At 44.1% G+C, this 19,396-nt stretch overlaps 1 protein-coding gene across 1 annotated transcript in view; it reads left to right on the top strand.

Annotated features, from left to right (window-relative positions):
- The first annotated feature begins 4,898 nt into the window (after positions 1-4,898).
- THBS4 (thrombospondin 4) overlaps positions 4,899-19,396 on the top strand; it is a 43,548-nt gene continuing 29,050 nt past the window's right edge. Inside the window, exons 1-4 of the mRNA XM_062612350.1 lie at positions 4,899-5,095; positions 9,883-10,086; positions 14,219-14,466; positions 15,522-15,627. Of these exons, the coding sequence (XP_062468334.1) occupies positions 5,008-5,095; positions 9,883-10,086; positions 14,219-14,466; positions 15,522-15,627 (646 nt within the window). The 5' untranslated portion in view covers positions 4,899-5,007. The remainder of the gene's footprint in view (positions 5,096-9,882; positions 10,087-14,218; positions 14,467-15,521; positions 15,628-19,396) is intronic.

The following is a 19,396-nucleotide window of genomic DNA, read 5'->3' as shown; positions in this document are numbered from 1 at the left end:
AACTAAACATTTAACTAAAAACTAAACTAAAAATATTTTAACAGTTGAGGTTACCTGCAGATTCTACATATAAAATTAAACTCATATATATTTCTGTAAGAAAGTTACTTGCAAAATGTTACTGGCTTTATGAAAGTCTCCTTAAAAACAAAATGCCTTAATAATCACATTTTGATTCTTATCCAAGATACTAACCTCCAGTAAGTTAAGCTGGAGTATGTACTTCAGATAATACACAAAAGTGAGAAGGCAATAGCTACTATTCCATTGTTTTCATTGAAAATTACAATTATAAGGTCAAATAGCCCCTTCCAGACAGCAGATAAACATTATACTTTGTGAAAATTCTTTAAAGAATGTTGTGCTTGAACACAAAATTCCTTTCAGGAGTATATCTGTAACATTCTCCAATAATAAAGCTCATCACAGAAATGAAAACTGGAAAAATTGCAGTGAGCTTTATGTGTACTAGCTAAGTTCACCTAAACATGGACTTAAGCTTCTGTTTATAAATACTGTGAACTGGTTGCCTTCTGTTATATTGTATTCTGCAGCATGCTGTGTTTGCTAATATTGCTTCCATGTGCATTCTTGGCAAATAAGCACAAAGAATAAGCAGATGTAGAGTACAAACAGAATATGACCCTCACAAAAATAACCAATACATAAAATACTACAAACAACACCCTCCTCCCATAAGGTTGATAAGCACCAGTGCAAGAGACTTCTCTGTAATTAAATGAGAAGTGAAAATTGATAAGTTGTAATTATTTAACAAATACTTTTGACAGAGATGGGATTTTCTTCTTTTTTCAAGAAAATATTTCTGATGTTTTGATAAAGTCAAATAAATGGCATAATAAATGGTTTCATATAGAATAATAGAATCATAGAATAGTTAGGGTTGGAAAGGACCTTAAGATCATCTAGTTCCAACCCCCTTGCCATGGGCAGGGACACCTCACAATAAACTGTGCTGCCCAAGGCTTTGTCCAACCTGGCCTTGAACACTGCCAGGGATGGAGCATTCACAACCTCCCTGGGCAACCCATTCCAGTGCCTCACCACCCTAACAGGAAAAAACTTCTCCCTTATATCCAATCTAAACTTCCCCTCATTAAGTTTTAACCCATTACCCCTTGTCCTGTCACTACAGTCCCTAATGAAGAATCCCTCCCCAGCATCCCTATAGGCCCCCTCAGATACTGGAAGGCTGCGATGAGGTCTCCACGCAGCCTTCTCTTCTCCAGGCTGAACAGCCCCAGCTTTCTCAGCCTGTCTTCATACGGAGTGTTCCAGTTCCCTGATCATCCTTGTGGCCCTCCTCTGCACTTGTTCCAACAGCTCCGTGTCCTTTTTACGTTGAGGACACCAGAACTGTACACAATACTCCAAGTGAGGTCTCACAAGAGCAGAGTAGAGGGGCAGGATCACCTCCCTCGACCTGCTGGTCACGCTCCTTTTGATGCAGCCCAGGATACGGTTGGCTTCCTGGGCTGCGAGCGCACACTGCAGCTGGCTCATGTTCATTTTCTCATCGACCAACACCCCCAAGTGCTTCTCCGCAGGGCTGCTCTGAATCTCTTCTCTGCCCAACCTGTAGCTGTGCCTGGGATTGCTCTGACCCAGGTGTAGGACCTTGCACTTGGCATGGTTAAACTTCATGAGGTTGGCATCAGCCCACCTCACAAGCATGTCAAGGTCCCTCTGGATGGCATTCCTTCCCTCCAGCGTATCAACTGAACCACACAGCTTGGTGTCATCGACAGACTTGCTGAGGGCGCACTCAGTCCCACTGCCCATGTCACCGACAAAGATGTTGAACAAGACCAGTCCCAACACCCATCCCTGAGGGACACCACTTGCTACTGGTCTCCAGCTGGACATTGGGCCATTGACCAAAACTCTCCATATGGCCATCCAGCCAGTTCTTTATCCACCAAGTGGTCCACCTATCAAATTGATCTCTCTCCACTTTAGAGACAAGGATGTCACGTGGGACAGTGTCAGACACTTTGCACAAGTCCAGGTAGATGACATCAACTGCTCTACCCCTGTCCATCAGTTCCGTAGCCCCACCACAGAAGGCCACCAATTTGGTCAGGTAGGATTTCCCCTTAGGGAAGCCATACTGGCCATCACCAACCACCTTGTTGTTTTTCATGTGCCTTAGCATGCCTTTCCAGGAGAATCTGCTCCAAGATTTTGCCAGGCACAGAGGTGAGACTGACTGCTCTGTAGTTCCCTGGGTCATCCCTTTTCCCCTTCTTGAAAATGGGGGTTATATTTCTCTTTTTCCAGTCGTCGGGAACTTCACCTGAGTGCCATGATTTTTCAAATACGATGGACAATGGCTTAGGACCTTCATTTGCCAGCTCCTTCAGGACCTGCGGATGGATTTCTTCAGGTCCCATGGACTTGTGTACGTTCAGGTTTTTAAGATGGTCTCAAACCATATCCTCTCTTACAGTGGGCCCAAGGTCTTCATTCTCACAGTCCCTGCGTCTGCCTTCCAAGTCTTGGGTGGTGTGGTCAGAGCATTTGCCAGTGAAGACCAAGGCAAAGAAGTCATTCAGAACCTCAGCCTTCTCCAAATCCTGTGTAGCCAGTTCTGCTAATAGCTTCCAGAAGGGGCCTACGTTGTCCCTAGTCTGTTTTTTATTCACTATATAATGTATATAATTGATGGTGTTCTCTTAGATAGATGAAAGCAAAATTTTACTATCCTTTTATCCCCTTTCTTTTGTCTGCTTAGTAAATGCTTTAATACAGAACTGTGATGATTTTGCAGATGTTTTTGTGTCAGGCATTTAAGCCTCTGTTTTCAAAGAATGTTTTTTGGTGATGCAGGTCTTCCCCTTAATAGATAGTAGAGCAACATCAACACTGCTCTAGCTCCATGTATTAACCCCTGCAGCATCTGTGCCACCTCCATCCTTTAGCCTGGGGAGGAGTTCTGAACCGAGACAGAAGCTTCTAGGGAGCTTGTGGCACTTTAAGTTCTTCCTTCCTTTTTCATTCCACACCCTTGCCTCCTGCTATACCTCCTTTCAGCTTCCCTCTTTCTCCCTGCCATATAGTACTTGGCATCTACTGCTCTGTTTTTCTCACTCCATTGTGCAGCTCTCTTGCCAGCCTAATGACACCACCATGTCATCCTGTCACTTAGCGCTGCAGGGGCAAGGATAGTGGAAGTGGAGGCAAGGCATTTCCCGCTGTGTGCAGATGTATATATGGAAGAGCAGCAGCGTGAGGAGGAGGAATAGTTCTGTGCTGGGACACGAGGGGTACAGGGGAGCACCATCCAGCCTGGCAATAGGCAGAGGAAGGAATGAGCAACTGAAGGAATGGTTTCTGTTACACAGAGAAGCTACAAAGTAGGGAGTGATATAGGGTATATACCAAGCAGGGCAGGCAAATACAGAGTGAGTATGGTCCAGCTGGATGTATTTGGAATCTCAACACAGCTGCACTGGAGAGGAGCCCGCCCTCGTGCTCTGCCTGGGGACAGGGCCTTCAGTGTGCCCTGCTGCCCCTGCCCTGCACTGTGCTGTTTCTTGCCTTCCACACAATGAGTGCCCCAAGGGCTGATCTCTGGTGCTTGTTAGCTGTATACGCCAAGCCTGATGTGACTGAACATTATTCAACACTATTTTTCTCACTGAACACAAAATTTTCCTCCTATTCATGCCTTTCTTTTAATGATGTAAATAATATCAGACAGTTACAGCTATTGCAGCTGCATGCTGAGTAGGTAGCAAACTATGAGGGGATCAACCATTGCTTCCTGGGTTTCTTCTGATGTGGGAGTCTGCAGGGCTGAGGCACAGAGAAGCACAGGACAAAGAGAGCAATGCAGCAGGTTGGGAAGCCTACCACGTGCTGTCAGCTCCATGGGGTCCTGTGGAAGACTCCTTCTGTGAGCACGGGGGCTGCTTGATGGATGGTTTCATGTGGGCATGAAGATACTGGTGGTGCTGTTCAGCCCTGAAAGGGCTTGCTCGCTCACTCACTTGCTCCTTTTCTCCTGTCCTTTCTAAACACCAGCGATGTAGAGGCTAGAATTTTCTGAACTAAAGGGGAAACAGTGGGATAATGACATCCCAGGGCACACACAATACTGAAAATTGTCATAGTTGGAAACAGAATGTTTTTTTTTAAAAATGAGTTTGGTAAAGTCATCAGGTCTGGGGGTTTGTTAAGACAAGCAACCTTTTCCAGTAGCCTCAACCCAGGCAGTTTGAGCTCTCTCAATGCTCCTGAACTCTCATAGTGAAATGAAAGAGCAGGTAAGACATTCCTCACTTTGCCAGTTAAGAGTCTTCTAGAAACCCAACCTGCCCAGTGTGCAATCAGCATGGCCCTTTTGGTGACACTCTTAGATAAGGAAAAGTGGAAGAGTTAAACTCCTGCCAAGACCAAACCTACAGACCAATGCATCTCCACCTGTTTTGAATTCAATGCCATCAAATATGCTTCCGTTTCCAGGGCTCCTCAAAGGGCAGACTTCAGCCAGGATTCTGACAGGCTGTTATTTTGCTGAACCTCAGCAAGACTGTGAGGGTGATGAGACACTGGCACAGGTTGCCCAGAGAAGCTGTGGCTGCCCCATCCCTGGAAGTCTTCAAGGCCAGTGGATGGGGCTTTGAGCAACCTGATCTAGCAGAAGGTGCCAGTGGGATTTGGAACGAGATGGCCCCTTCCAACCCAAATCATTCTGTGACTCTGATCTCCGGCTCTGCCCAGGCTCTGTGGACCCCCACCAACGCCGGTCGTTCCGAGCTCGGCCCCCGACCGTTCCTTCCTTTTTGGACCACCTCAGGGCTCGGCCTTTCCCGGGCGCAACCCTACCCCCCGCCCTCCCCCCGCTTAGGGGGCAGCGTAGCCCGGGCCAATGGCCTACCGCCCGCCGCCGTCCCTCCCCGGACAGGGGGCCACCGCCCTTAAACTGGGGGGCCCGGAGCAGAAGGTCTGCCGTCCTGCGCCGCGCTCCTCGGCCTGCGCGTCATGGGGTGTGAGCGCGGCGCTGCTCTGCTACTGCTGTCTCTCGCCCTGCAGCTGTGCTGGGGCCGCGCCGCCTCGCCCGCTCCCCGAGGTAAGCACCTCTCCGACCCTGCCTCCCTCCCGCTAGCACCCTTGACAGTCCCCTCTCTCATCCAGGACGGCATTGGGTTTGCAGCGCCTTGTCGCCCCGGGAGGAAGCCCTGTGCCGGCAGGGAAGGCGGTGGGGAGTCGCCAGCTCCGCCGGCACCTGCACATCTGCAGCCGGAGTTGCCGCGGGCAGCCTGGTTTCTGCTGGCCGGCGGGGTGCTGAGAGCAGGCGGCAGGCGCCGGCTGCCCGGGACGCCTTGGCTCGCCCGCAGGGGGGACCCGGAGGAGGTGGTGGTGGTGTAGCCTCCCCATCAGCCATCCCCCTGAAATAAGCAAAAGATGCTCTGGTTTTATAGAGGTGCTGGTAGGTGTGTTGAATATCTGAAGGGCTCTTCTTCGGTTTCAGGTTCTCTCGAGAGGCGAATTACTGAGCTAGAAAAACTCCTTGGAAAACTACTTCATAAAGTGCGCAAGAAAAATATTACCTTCCAAATCCATAATTACTTTGATAATATCATGCACATAGTAAATCTTTATTTTAGAGCATGCATGAAGTGTGTGGTATTGTTACCCAGCAGTAGCTTCTGACTGGAACCAGCTCAGCTACCAAATGCAGCAGTTAGTGTAACTTGATGCGGCTCCGGCAGTCTTAGAAGTGTGCGTTCTTCTCTCTGCGTTTTTAACCCCTCCATTGTCTTACGAAATGATCTTTGATATTTTAATCGGCTACTTCATTCTTTATTTAAGTGAAGCAGATCTAAAAGATAGTCATTCAGATTAATTTACCTGTATTACCGAAAGCTTTTATTAAAGTCCTTCTTGATGTAAAAACATTTCAGAAAATTGTTATGTTGAGAAGTAGGGTATTGCCATACTTAAAAAACAAACAAACAAAAACACCAAAAAAAAAAACAATTGAGGCATATCTCCAGCTTGTAAGGGGCAGTGGCCTGTGAAAGGTGCCACTTTCAACAACGTAAAGTGTTCACCTTGTTAACAGTCATCAGAAGCCGTTGCAGTGGGGTTAGGGTTTCACTCCAGGTGCCTAAGCCATCATTACTTACCTTGAAAAGTGCCGAACAATGTTAAATTTACAGTTATTATGGTTAGCTGAGAGCGGAGAAGAGCCTTGGAGGGTCTCAAAAAGCTGGTGTGACATGGCAGCAGGATTAGGGGAAAGAAAAGACTCTTTTATTTTGAACTCCATTCTCTTATGTGCCACTAATTTCACTCCTCCATGCCTCCATCTCTTAGGGTTTTATGTCCTGTCTTTTAGTTCTCATCTGAAGGGATAACCTTGATGTTTTTGGGCAGATCTCCAGAGCGGTTTGCCACTGTCTCAAGGTGTAGCTGATCCCTTGTTAGCATTTTCACAGGAGGTTGAGCAGCTCCCTTCTAAAAACCACAGGAAGCAGGTGAGGGAAAGAATTCCTGGTCAGTCTCTTGAGTGGGCTCTGTTTATCCCCATGGGTATAAATGCTTGTGCTCAGAGGCATGCCCGAGTCTTCACTTTCCCTGCATGGATTGAAAACAGCTGCTTGTGCCTTACAGCACTGGCAGTCCTTTTCTATCCATTTGTTTTAAGTCTAGTGTTCCAGAGAGACAAAGAGAGAAAGATGAGAGTCTTCTAAAAATTGAATCTGAAATCCTTGTGAATCTTTTTTTTATCTTGTTCCTTCCAAACAAGCAGTTGTCTCTGTAGAGTCCAAGAGCTGTCTCTCTGACAGCTCTACTGAGGATATAAAATTAGTTTTCATAACCCCATTGCTCTTCTGCTAGCCACTTTTGCTAGCATGTGTGTAATTTACACTAAGGATGGATCCATACACCGACTGCATCTACATGCTAGTCAGTAGAAATATGCCAAGAGAGGGTTCCATAACACGGTGCTGAAGGATCCAGTTGAAGCAATGTGGTTTATAGAACACACCTAGCAAACCAATTTGAGCACTGGTTTCAGTATGCAAATTTCGGCAAACGTTTTCCATGAGGTTAGACAGACATTTGCCAGTGTTTAGTCATTACTTTAGTAATACCTCTCCTATATTTTTAAGTGTTCGACTGTAGCAGAAATTAATTAGTCTCACAGAAATTGATATAAAATCTGCCAACAGACCTAGAAGGATTAGATAAAATGTATAGCTATATTTTATTTTGTCTGAGACTTAAATACCGTATTGTGCTGCTCTAGGTGAGAAGATACAGCTCTATTTTATGAATGATTATTACCTGCAAAATGCTGTTGTATATAGTTGTGAGTTGCATTTCAATCTCTTGCTTGGGCAATTGCTTTGCTCTTTGTACCCTGAACATGATAAAATGCCCAGCCTTTTGCCTCTGCTGTCTGGGTCCCTGTTTTCAGTGGGAACAGCAGTTGTCCTGGGATGCTGTAAATCTGAACTGACTGAAAAAGAAGTCCTTTGATCAGATCCATCTCAGATATGTGTTTCTTACTTGTTTGACAACAGTATAATAAGTGCATGCAAATCAAGGGCCTGATTCTTATTGTATTGTGTCCTGGAAACTATCCATAGTCATGGAATCCTTAGACCTAATACAAGTGTAGACTTAAGCAATGATCTGTATTTCAATGGTTTCATGAGATGAAGGGGAAAATCTCTTTATTTTTGGGAATTGCATTATCCTCTAGATGAATGGATGCTCCAGAATGAGCAGTGGAAGCAGCGTGATCCCAGGGCCTAACGTAAGGTTATATACCCCGTGGCTGAGTGTAGGTCTGTGTGCTTATGGGATGGTCCTGGGTGCTCTTTAGTCTCCTCCTGCTTGTAGCATATGGAAACACTGCATTGGTAGGATGACCCCATCATCTTAGTCAATGAAGACAGCTTTGAGGTCATGCTGGGTAGAAAGGACTCCTATCCAAAGTTCCATTGGTTTTTGGCCTGGAAAACTGAAGTGGCACAACCTCAGGCTCCAATCAATGTGCTGTCATCTGCTTTTGCTGTCTGACTGGTGTTTAGGGCTCTTCTCCAGTGACAGCTCTAGAGTATTCTGCTGGTGTGGGAGAAAAATATGGCCCAGCTATGATAGGCCTATGGAATGGCAGTGGTATACTGTGGCTAAATGGGCAATTATATTTAAATAACACTTGTGCATAGTCATTCATCAGACTTTATTGGAAGGGTATAATATATACACTTCTTAAGTAACAGTGGGTTGAAATAGAGATTATCAAAAAACCTAGCGGAATAGTTTATTGAGTTTGGAGCCATCATGGATTTAGGAACATTGAGGAAAACCCCAGTTCATGTTTCAGTGCTTTAAGGGGAGGTAGCTGACATATACATGTTTGCATAATGTCATATATATGTCATAATGCTTTTCACTAATTCATTGTGCAGAAATTGCAAGAAAAATTTGAAATGGCTGTTACTGTTCCTTCAAGGTTTGTTCTTTTTTTTTTTTTGGGGGGGGGGTGGTGGTGGTGCAGTGTTTTTTTTCTTTTTTTGTGTTTTGTTTTTTTGTTTTGTTTTTTTTTTGTGTGTAAAGGCTATTTTACTTTATCTGTGCCGGAAGGAAAAGATAAGTCTTATTTATATAATATAGCTTCTTAGATGTCAGTGAACTGAGAAGGATCTTATGAACATCATATTGCTTACTTTGCTTTTTAGAATTTTAATTGGTGCACTGTAGATGTCATCAAAATGGTTCTTGGGATAAGTACACTGGAAATCTGAATTTTTTGATGCTGGATCCTCAGATGGGGAGGAGAATCAAAAGAATGCAACTCCCATGGGCTGAGATAAAAACGGTTTAGTAACTAAGGTATAACACAAATCACTACTGCTACCACCAATAATAATGATGATAAAGGAAATAACAAGGTAACAAGGGAAGAGAATACAACACCTCACCACCCGCCGACCAATAACTTGCCCCACCCTGCCCAACTGAGCACCTAGTCTGATACCTAGTCCAGCCCCGCAGTGAACTAGGCCTTCCGCGTAACTCTTAGTTGCATCCTGGGCATGACATCCTGTGGTATGGAATACTTCTTTGGTCAGTTTGGGTCAGGTGTCCTGTCTCTGCTTCCTCCCCGCCTTTTCCTCCTGCCTGGCAGAACATGAGGCTCAGAAAGTCCTTGACCAAACTAAACGTTTGAGCAGTAACTAAAAACATCAGTGTTATTAGCGCTGTTCCCAGGCCAAAAGTTGAAAAACACAGAGCTGCACCAGCTACTAAGAGGGAGAAAAATGACTGCTACTGCTGAACCCAGGACAAAATGTGAATGCAAGCATCTGATTATGATAGCAGAAATAGGTTAAAAAGCTTTCTGCTGAGGTGCATCCTCAGAAGAGAAAGATTTCATAGCTCTACCTGAAAATACTGAGTACTGCAGTTTGAAGACTAGATATTTCTATATTAGTAACTTACCAACAATTCTTGTTAAAAAAAAAAAAAAGTTGCTAAAAGATAATCCACTGCAACAAAATCTGTATAATATTTTGACAGACTCCTAGAATAGTTTTCATGGAAAGGCCCCTTGAATATTACCGAGTCCAGACCCCCTGCCATGTGCAGGGACATGTTTCACTAGATCAGGTTGCTTTAGATGTCCCTGCTGATGCCAGAGTGATTGGACTAGCTGATTTTTAAAGATGTTATTAATTTTTGTTTTCACATTATTTAGGTAGGACAACTTGGGTTCATTTTAAAATATCCATATGGAAATAGCAAAGAGCGTATAATCTGCAATGGTTGGCTTTAGACTGCATTCTTCTTTGGTCATTTTAATTTTTAAATTGCTGTTGAAACTCGCTTATTTTTCAGTTTTTGATCTTCTTCCGTATTCCAACGAGAGAGTGGTAACAAACTTCTTGCAACAAGCACTTAGCGATCCTATGCTGAATGATGTGTATTTGCTCTCATCGTTCAAACTGCAGCCAAAGAGCACAGCCACTGTATTTGGCCTGTATTCACCAGCTGACAACAGCAAGTATTTTGAATTTACAGTCATGGGACGGATGAATAAAGGTGAGTTGTTTGAAGTATGCATGAAGTATTGTGGGGGGAAAACCACTGTTGGTTCCACAGTTAATGGTGTGTCACGGATGTTGAAAATTGCGTGATTAACCTTTGTGCTTGAGTAATTCCTGTTGCATACTGTCACCATTTAGCCCCCACCCCCCGGCCCTCATCCCAAGATAAAATTGTTGGTTACATCCTCTCTCATTCCCCTTCACTTTTGTTCGTCTTGCTGGGTGCTGCTCTTTCCTGTCCAGGGGAAGCTGACCTGACAATCACCTGGTATCTCCACTATGCTCTGAGCAATCCTGAGAAGGGAGTTAAAAAAATGTAATATGCAGAAAGGAGTCAGTTTGGGAATTTTTTGGTGTTTTTTTTTTTCATTTGGGTGGTTTTTTTCCATTCCCTTTTTTAATTTTCCCCCTTGGGACAATCACTGGTTCTTATTACTCGGGAATGCGAGGGACACACGCACATGCCGCCTCATGCATATGAAGGGCAGGTTTTTGTTCTGCTGACCCTGGAGGTTAGATGTGACTATGCAAGACAAACATTCCTAGCACTTGCAGGATCTTTTGGGTGAATTCAAGTGTGTGTTCTCTGCTTACTGAAATTAGTTAATCAGGAATCAGAGTAAGAACTTCAGCAGACTTTTAGATATGGAGAGCTTGCATTGCTGTCTAGACCACACCTAGGATATACTGCAATTTTAAGATCCAGTGAAAAATTAGTGAATTATGCAAATTAGTGTTGTGCTGTTGACTTCACTACTGCCATGATAATTTGCTGCTACAAATGTTGTAAGCAGGTAGCTAAGGACAGTATACTGAGAAACTCTACTGGTAAACTTTAGTTCATACATAGGAAAATGACTCTGTGTACGGAGTAAAAGCACACCTTTTGCTTGGGAAATGTAGGGGGATGAGTTAGATGTAATGTTGGTAGTTTGATCAGGTCTGCCGAAGTCCTTCTGAGTGTGGGGAATAGGAGCATTTGTCCTGTGTGTGTGTTGGGGGTGGCCACACAGCCTTATCAGTGTCACACATTTCCTAACACTGACTTACCTGATCGGTAAAGAAATGATAGATTACACATACATCCCCTCTCTCACTTCCGCCCTCTCATACACACAGAATTATGTGTGTAAATTTTATATATAGGTCTGCATAGGTATACACAGAAATACGTCTATATCCATACAATTGTGAATACATCAAACTCTTCTGACATTCAAGAATACCTGCATAACTGATTGTTAGTGATATGCTTTAACAGACAGAAGAGACGTACTGGGGAAGGTTATGTGGTTTCCTTCGGTTTTGTCCTCAGTATGTTAGTGTTGTATTTGACAAGTGTCTGTAACAGGATGGTGCCATATAGATAGGCAACAACATAAAGAAACTTGTCCTGTCAGTGACCAGTGTTGAGTTGATGGGGAAGATCTGTAACCTGCCAGTTGTAGAGGTCTCTTTGCCTACTTACTGCTTCAGTACACCTTGTTGAAGGTGTATGGTAGTTTGTGAGTAGTAGTTGGTATTTACACAGGTGATTTCTCTGGAAGTGTCATGTGTGCTGCTTTATACATACGGCTGCTTTATACAGTAAGTTAAACTACATCCAGGAAATCATTGTGTGAGCTGAGAGTATGAGGTGTGGGGGCTGTTTGTGATCCTGTCAAGATGGGAGATCACCACTTAAGTGGTCAGGCAATGTTGCCATCTTAGCAAAATGCAGGGTCTAAATATCTATAGTTTTGGAAGGGTGTGCATATGCATGGTGTCTTCCCTTATGCACCTAAGTCTGATCTAAGTAGTCCAAAACAGACCTTAGTTATCCCATATTAAGTGCCACATTGAGAGCTGTGTTCCAAATTGTTTGTTCTGGTTTTGCTGTGGTATATCTGGTAGTAAAATGTTCATAATGCCTAAATGTTTTTAAAGCACAGGTCTGAATTACTGGGCAAGTGTTCAGCTTCTTTTGGTTAGACCAATGTACTTTTCAGAGGCAAGTAGCATTGGTGGGTTTTTTTTTTTTGAATGATTCTGTTACAGATTAAACAGCAGTAAGTGCTTAACAGTGATGTAACAACAATTCTGTGAAGCAGTTAGTATTTACTTGCAGGTTTACTAATTTCATTTAAAATCTGTTTCTTAAATGGTACAGGTGACCCACTTACTTTAATGAAAGTCAGTGTAGAATGTCGTAGCAGCAAACACGTAATGCAGGGGCTTGGATGAGTTAAATCTTATAGAGGCAGAGGCAAAATCTCCCGTTGAAAGCCTACTCTAGTTAACCAGATGGATATTTGGCTCTGCCTGAGGAAGGAATATTTGAGCCACCTTCCAAGCCAGTGCTTATTGTCCTGAAACTATTCTGGCAGGGTCCATTATGTCTGCCACCATCTTTTCATTCTTTCTCTAGCTTACAGCTGTGTTTGGTCAATCTGAATGCAGGGCCATGATCCAAAGACCATACTTTCATCTGACCAGGTGTGCATAATATTCACACAAATATAACGCCTGTGAGGTGCTCTATCCTGCCAGATCTTTGAGGTTGCCAAGAAATGCTACCTTTTAGCAAGTTACAAGTGCAAGTTTAGCAAGTAACCTCATGCATCTTTGTAGAAATCTCAGCTCTGGCAGTGTCTTGACATAGACAGCAGTAAAAATATTCCTGATACTGATCACAGCTTCTGGGACATTAGCAAGAGCATAGAATCTAAAGATGGAGACATACCCTGACCTATTTATGCTGGTATAAATCTGAATTCTTTTAATCATTAGGCTGAACAATTAGAAAAATAGTTGGGAACGTGTACTCAGTAACTCAGAAGGTCACCAACAAACAGAGGTATTGCAGCATCAAAGAAGGTACATTAGTAGCTGAGAGATGGAAAGCTAATTTGTTAAATGAATAGAAATGGGTTGAATTCAGTAGGTGTTATTAGCTCTGAACCTAGTAAGAGTTTTTCCCTTCACTCTATCCACGATTGTAGTTTACCTCATGTTAACACAGGTTATGAACACAGGTATGAAGGTCAGAGTATTTGTGAGCTCTTCCTTGATGCAATAGTAGCAGCCCTCTGGACTTCAAAGAGCCAGTACTTAACTGTTCAGGTGCCCATCATCTGTGTGGCTTGACATCTCAATGCACATAACTTATCATGAGGAAATAAGAGACATACAGGCTAGTGATCAGTGGGATCTTTGAAACAAGGTCTGACTAACAGTGTAGAGCAGTTATATACTCTCTAGATGCACTCAGCTTGTTGCTTCTGAAGATACGCGTTAGCAGAGCCTGGGAGAGATTTTGTAGAGAGCTAGCTAGTTGGTCTGAGAGATTTAGCTTGCAGATCCTGGGTTACCAATCCAATTTCCTTAGGAAAGAGACAGTTTTTCAATATTATGCTGCAAGTTTTTGTTTGCTGTTGTGTTTTTCTGAAGGTGAATTTTACATCATAAAATGAAAATTTGTTGGGTGAATTATCAAGTAGGTCTTTCACTAATGCCTTAAAAATAGTTGAGAAGAGGCTTAGTCATCTCTAGGGGTGGAATATGTCTTCTGTGCATTATATTTTGGTTTTATTGTTTGTTGCAGAGAAATGCTGGTTACTGGCTTGGACTCATGCTTCCTTTGGTTTCTTTAATGCTGCATTTGAGTACACTGTCAGATGGCCTCACTCAGTGCAATATGAATCACTGAAACTGATTTTTCTAGTTGTACTTTTCTGCTGCAGAGTATTTCTGGGTATCAGATATGTACTTGCCAAAGTGCTGACTGGAAGCTGTCCATTGCACCCTTTACTTTTACCACTTGTATTTTGGCATATTTTGGCCTGTAAAGTGATTTTGGGTAAACCAGTTAGAGAGGCCTGGACAGAGTAGGGAAACACACTCTGCAGGCAGCAGTGCTTTAAAGACGGGGAGTCATGCAAGATTCCTGGTAATCCTGCTCTGAAAGTCAATGTCTCATTTATTATTACTCATTTATTATTACCATTTATATCTGCATATGGAATGCATTTGCAAAAGCTGACATGTGGAAATATACCAGAAGAATTGCAGATTTCCACATGACCTTGCTTGACCAACCTTGGGTTATCAGCTGCCCTCTGATAGTTCATCTGTGTATTTTGTACTAGTGGTGCTGCGCTATCTGAAGAGTGATGGGAGGTTGAATTCAGTGATCTTTAGCAACGTCCAGCTGGCTGATGGGAAACCCCATGCTGTCATCTTATGGCTGAGTGGCCTGCAGCAGGGATCAAGCACAGTAGAGTTGTATCTGGACTGCCTGCAAGTAGGTGCCATTCAGGACCTGCCAAAAGCGTTTTCAGCTCTGTCTCAGATGTTGGCGGTGGTAGAGTTACGCACTTTCCAGGAGAAGCCACAGGTGAGCTGAAAAACTGGGAGCAGGCTGAGCACTTAAAGGGATCACCAGGGATCCTCTGTCTCCTGACCTCAGCCCATGCAGTGGCCAAGCTCTGTACAATGTGCTTCAGTAACCTGAGTATTAACTTGTGAAATAAATATAAGTTCCATATAGAATAGGTGAAACCTTAGTTTCATTGAACCCTGTAATAATAGTTATGCTGTTTGTTTGAAACACAATTTTGTAGCTTATTAAAAAAAATAATAAATTGCTGCCTGCCTTATTTCAGGCTTAATTTCTTGGGGATTGAACCTTTTGCAAGGATTGAGCTGGTGCAGTAATGGCAGCTCTTCATCAGTTTCTAACAGCTGTTCAGTATGAGCAGCCCTTGGCTGTGTAGTGTGGCTTTACGCTTCATGATAAGCCACATGGACTAAAAAGGCAAAAGAAGAGGGGGACTCGCATGGTGTAAGGGTCCAGTCCCCATCTGTTTGACTACAACAGCTTTTTTTTTTTTCTCTGAGGTTTGCATAGCTTCCTGTCACCTCCATATCAACAGTCTGAGGTAAACAGTGTCTTCCACAAACAGCTTCCTTTGTTGTTGATGCAACATATGCATTAGAAGGCATAAAGGCATACTGCCCCCAAGGTTGCCCCATTGCTTTGTTTCATTTCAGGCTTGAAAATGATCCTGTTTATATGGAGAATTGCTAAGCTGCCACGTTCTTTACATGAATGTAAACCTGACTGGGAGTGGTGGGGGAAAGATTACTTTGTATTCTATGTCATGGATATAAAAATATGTGAACTTCCTGGTATGTGAGATCATATGAATCAGAATAGTAAAAAAAAAAAAGAAGTTTGAAATAAAACCACAGCTATGTAGAAGTCTGGAAGGCAAAGCTTAGGAATTTTATTACAATTCAGATGGTGATGGGTGGTCCTGAAGGGGATGGTGTAGAAGCCCTGCTCGGGGAAATGGACAACCTCTCTAAAAAAATAATTTACTTTGCCTGATACTTCACACTTTTTCCATTGTCCCAGAATTGTGGACTCTGTTTTTCTTGTGATTCCAGGATGCACTAGATGAGCTGAAGCTGGTAACTGGAGGAACACTTGCCGAAGTGGGGAACCTGCAGGATTGTTTTCTTCAACAAATTGAACCTGTTCCTCAGTACACTGGTAAGGCCTGCAACCAGAAATTTAAATTGTTCCTTAGGATCCCAGTGCAAGAAGCTAATGTGATGAATATTAATAATGTGGAGAAACTCTAGAGATAAGTAATAACAGTTGTTTGACTGAACTACAGCCATGATAATTTCCTGTAAATGTTTTAGAAATAGCTCAGTTTGGAGAAAAAACAGTCACTGTTGCTGGTGATAAAGCGATGAGGAGTGTTCCTACTGAAGGAGAAGTCTTAATGATTAAAAGAGGCTTTTTAGCCTTGTTTAGAAGACAGACTTTTGTGAGCCTGATCTATTGGTGTCGACTTCATAATATTTTAAGTATTCAAGTTGCAGACAGGAAGCAGTCCTAAGTGTGATACACTGCTACAGGCGTAGTGAAAATAGGTAGAGTAGCAAGACCTGTCAATGTACAGTACAATGGCCAGTATTCATATTTTGATCACTGGAGTGTACCTGAGAGGGGAGGAATGGGGTGTGAAGAAGGACACAGGAGACTGCAGAGCATGTTGGTGCTACAGCTGCAGAGCCCATGGGTGCAGGAGGGGAGAGCCATCACGAGGCAACCACTAGCCCTGCTGCAAGTTAGCCAAGGCTTGTGTCACCTGCTGGACTGGAAACCTGCTCCAGAACCAGTTACTTTTCTGCATGTGCTGAGCATTATGGAGACTGAGCAGGGAACAGGGAGGAGAGAAAGGAGCTGAAGCATACTGAGATTTCTGCAGGTCCCCAGGAGGTGGGTGAAAAATCCCCTGTGATGGGCAAGCGTACTCTCTAGCCTCTCAACCCAGTAAACCTGGGGTAGACTGCCCCGCCTCTACTCCTTCCTAGTCCCTGTTTATCTGCCACCCTGCTGTGGGTGTGAGGGACAAGAAGGGGTTCACACTGTGTGTGCAGTATGTTAATATGTGACAACTGGGCAGGGGGAGAAGTGAGTGCCAGGTTTGAAATGGGATCACTAAGAAGTTCTCTCTCTCACACCATTTCTTGCCTCGCCTGCTTATATACACCCCCCACCCCAGCACCCCAGCAACCCTGCAGAATTGCTAGTTTTGATTAGAATAGAGTCAAGATACACAAATTTTAGATGAGGGCATCCTGAGTATATTATATGAATGTAAGAGTCAGTGGTGTGCAGCAGTAACAAAATCTGTTTTGCCTTTTAATTATTTAAATCCTCAATTGTATGTGCTTCTGTTTTCTTGCTCGTTAACATGTGTATCTAGGCAAAAAACAGAGTTTTATCATCAAAAGTCTATCTTTTCCCCCTAAATCAACAGACATTTACACATAGAAAGGAGGGGCAATTCAGTGTTTCCTCCTCTAGAAGCTCGCAGCTCTGTGAATGAGGTTTCCAGATTGCAGACTTGCAGCTTTCTCATTTATAACTTTTCGCTTATTAATCAGTAATACAAATGGCAGCAACACCAAGACATACTGTCTCTCCCTGGCTGCCTCTGCCTGGCTGAGCCTCTCAGATTCAGTTGCTTATTACCTTCAAGTGGAATTAGTATCATATTAATAATAAAACAACTTGCATGAATATATTCAAAGTCTACGTAGTCAAATCCACCAAAGGAAAGGCACAAATGTTCCAACCGCGATATTAACTCAGCTGCATTGCACTTGGTATATGCTTCATGGTGTCCTTTTACAGGAGCAATATATCAGACAACCACAGTTTGCCTTCAGCAAGAAAAAGCTGGAATGCAAAAGCTTAGCTGTATAGGGATGTGAGACCTATGTATCTTGGTAAAAGTGTATGGTTTTATATTAATTGGAAAATGCTTGGGAAAGCATTGGATGGAAGAGGGACCCAAGCAAGCTGAATAATATTTAAGGATTACTTAAGGCAGTTTCTGGAATGTGTTGATGATAATTTCCTTCTCCAAGTGACAGAGGAAGCTATGAAGAAGGAGACTGTGCTGGACCTTGTTCTCACCAACATGGTGGGGAATGTGAAGCTGGAGGGAAGCCTTGGCTGCAGTGACCATGAAATAGTGGGGCTCAAGATCCTGAGAGCAGCGAGGAGGGTGTGCAGCAAACTCACTACCCTGGACCTCAGGAGAGTGGACTTTGGCCTCTTTAGGAACCTGCTTGGTGGGGTACCATGGGAATGAAGCCGTGGAGGAAAGAGGGGGCCAAGCAAGCTGGTTAGTACTCAAGGATCACCTCCTGCAAGCTCAGTGGTGATGCATCCCAACAAAGAAGAAGTCAGACAAAAATGCCAGGAGGCCTGTGTGGATGAACAAGAGCTCCTGGACAAACTCAGACACAAAAAGAAAGCCTACAGAGGACAGAAGGACAGGTAGCCTGGGAGGAATACAGAGAAAATGTCTGAGCAGCCAGGATCAGGTTAGGAAAGCCAAAGCCCTCACAGAATTAAATCTGACCAGGGACAACAAGGAGAGCTTGTCCTTGTTAAGGACACGAAGAAAAACCTCTGAAGGTATAGTGAGGGTAAAAGGAAGATGTCAGAAAGTGTGGGACTTCCATGGAAGGAAACGGGAGACCTGGTTACCTACGACATGGAGAAGGCCGAGGTACTCAATGGCTTTTTTGCCTTGTCTTCCTTCACTGGCAAGAGCTCCAGTCACACTGCCCAGTTGCAGAAGACAAAGGCAGGGACTGAGAGAATGAAGAACTGCCTGTTGTAGAAGAAGATCAGGTTTGAGACCATCAGTGGAACCTGAAGGTGCACAAGTCCATGGGACCTGATGAGAGGCATCTGTGCCTCCCGAGGGAACTGGCAGATGAAGTTGCCAAGACATTATCCATCATATTTGAGAAGTCATGTCAGTCAGGTGAAGTTCCCACTGACTAGAAAAGGGGAAACATAACCCCCACTTTTAAAAATGGGGAAAAAGGAAGAGGCAGGGAGCTACAGGCCAGTCAGTCTCACCTCAATGCCTGGCAAGATCATGGGGCAGATCCTCATAGCAGTTACTGTATGCTATGACAGATGGACAATAAGGGGGTGTTTGGTGACAGCCAACATGGCTTTACTATGGGCAAATCATGTGACAAATTTGGTGGCTTTCTATGATGGGGACACAACATTGGTAGATAAGGGAGGAGTGACAGATAATCTGTGTGGACTTGTACAAAGCATCTGACACCGTCCCACGTTGCATCCTTGTCTCTAAACTGGAGAAGCATGGATTTGACAGGTGGACCGCTTGGTGGATAAGGATGGCCACATGCAGAGAGTTGTGGTCAATGGCTTTATGTCCAAGGGGAGACCACTGACAAGTGGTGTCCCTCAGGGGTTGGTGTTTGGACCTGTTGTGTTCAACATCTTTGTCAGTGACATGGACATTGGGATTGAGCACACCCTCAGCAAGTTCGTCGATGACACCAAGGTGTGTGGTGCAGTCAACACACTGGAGAGAAAAAACGCCATTCAGAGGGACCTGCACAGGCTCAAGAGGTGGGCCCAGTGTAAAACTTAGGAAGTTCAACAAGGCCAACTGCAGGGTCCTGCCCCTGGATCAGGGCAATCCCAAGCACAACTACAGGCAGGGCAGTCCAGAGGAGAAGGACTTTGGAGGTGCTGGTTGACAAGAAGCTCAACGTGACCCAGCAGTGTGCTCTTGCAGCCGAGGAAGACAACTGTGTGCTTCAAAAGGAGTGTGACTAGCCGGTCAAGGGAGGTGATTCTCCCCCTCTTCACTCTCATGAGATCCCACCTGCTGTACTGAGTTCAGCTTTGGGCCCCACAACATAAGAGGCATGTGTAGCTGCTTGAGCATGCTTGAGGAGGCTCT

The sequence above is a fragment of the Pezoporus occidentalis genome, unplaced genomic scaffold (assembly GCF_034315485.1).
Source record: "Pezoporus occidentalis ecotype Australia unplaced genomic scaffold, CSIRO_AGI_Poc_V1 ctg16, whole genome shotgun sequence".
Taxonomy (NCBI): Eukaryota; Metazoa; Chordata; class Aves; order Psittaciformes; family Psittacidae; genus Pezoporus; species Pezoporus occidentalis.
This window is presented reverse-complemented; position numbering and strand designations above follow the sequence as displayed.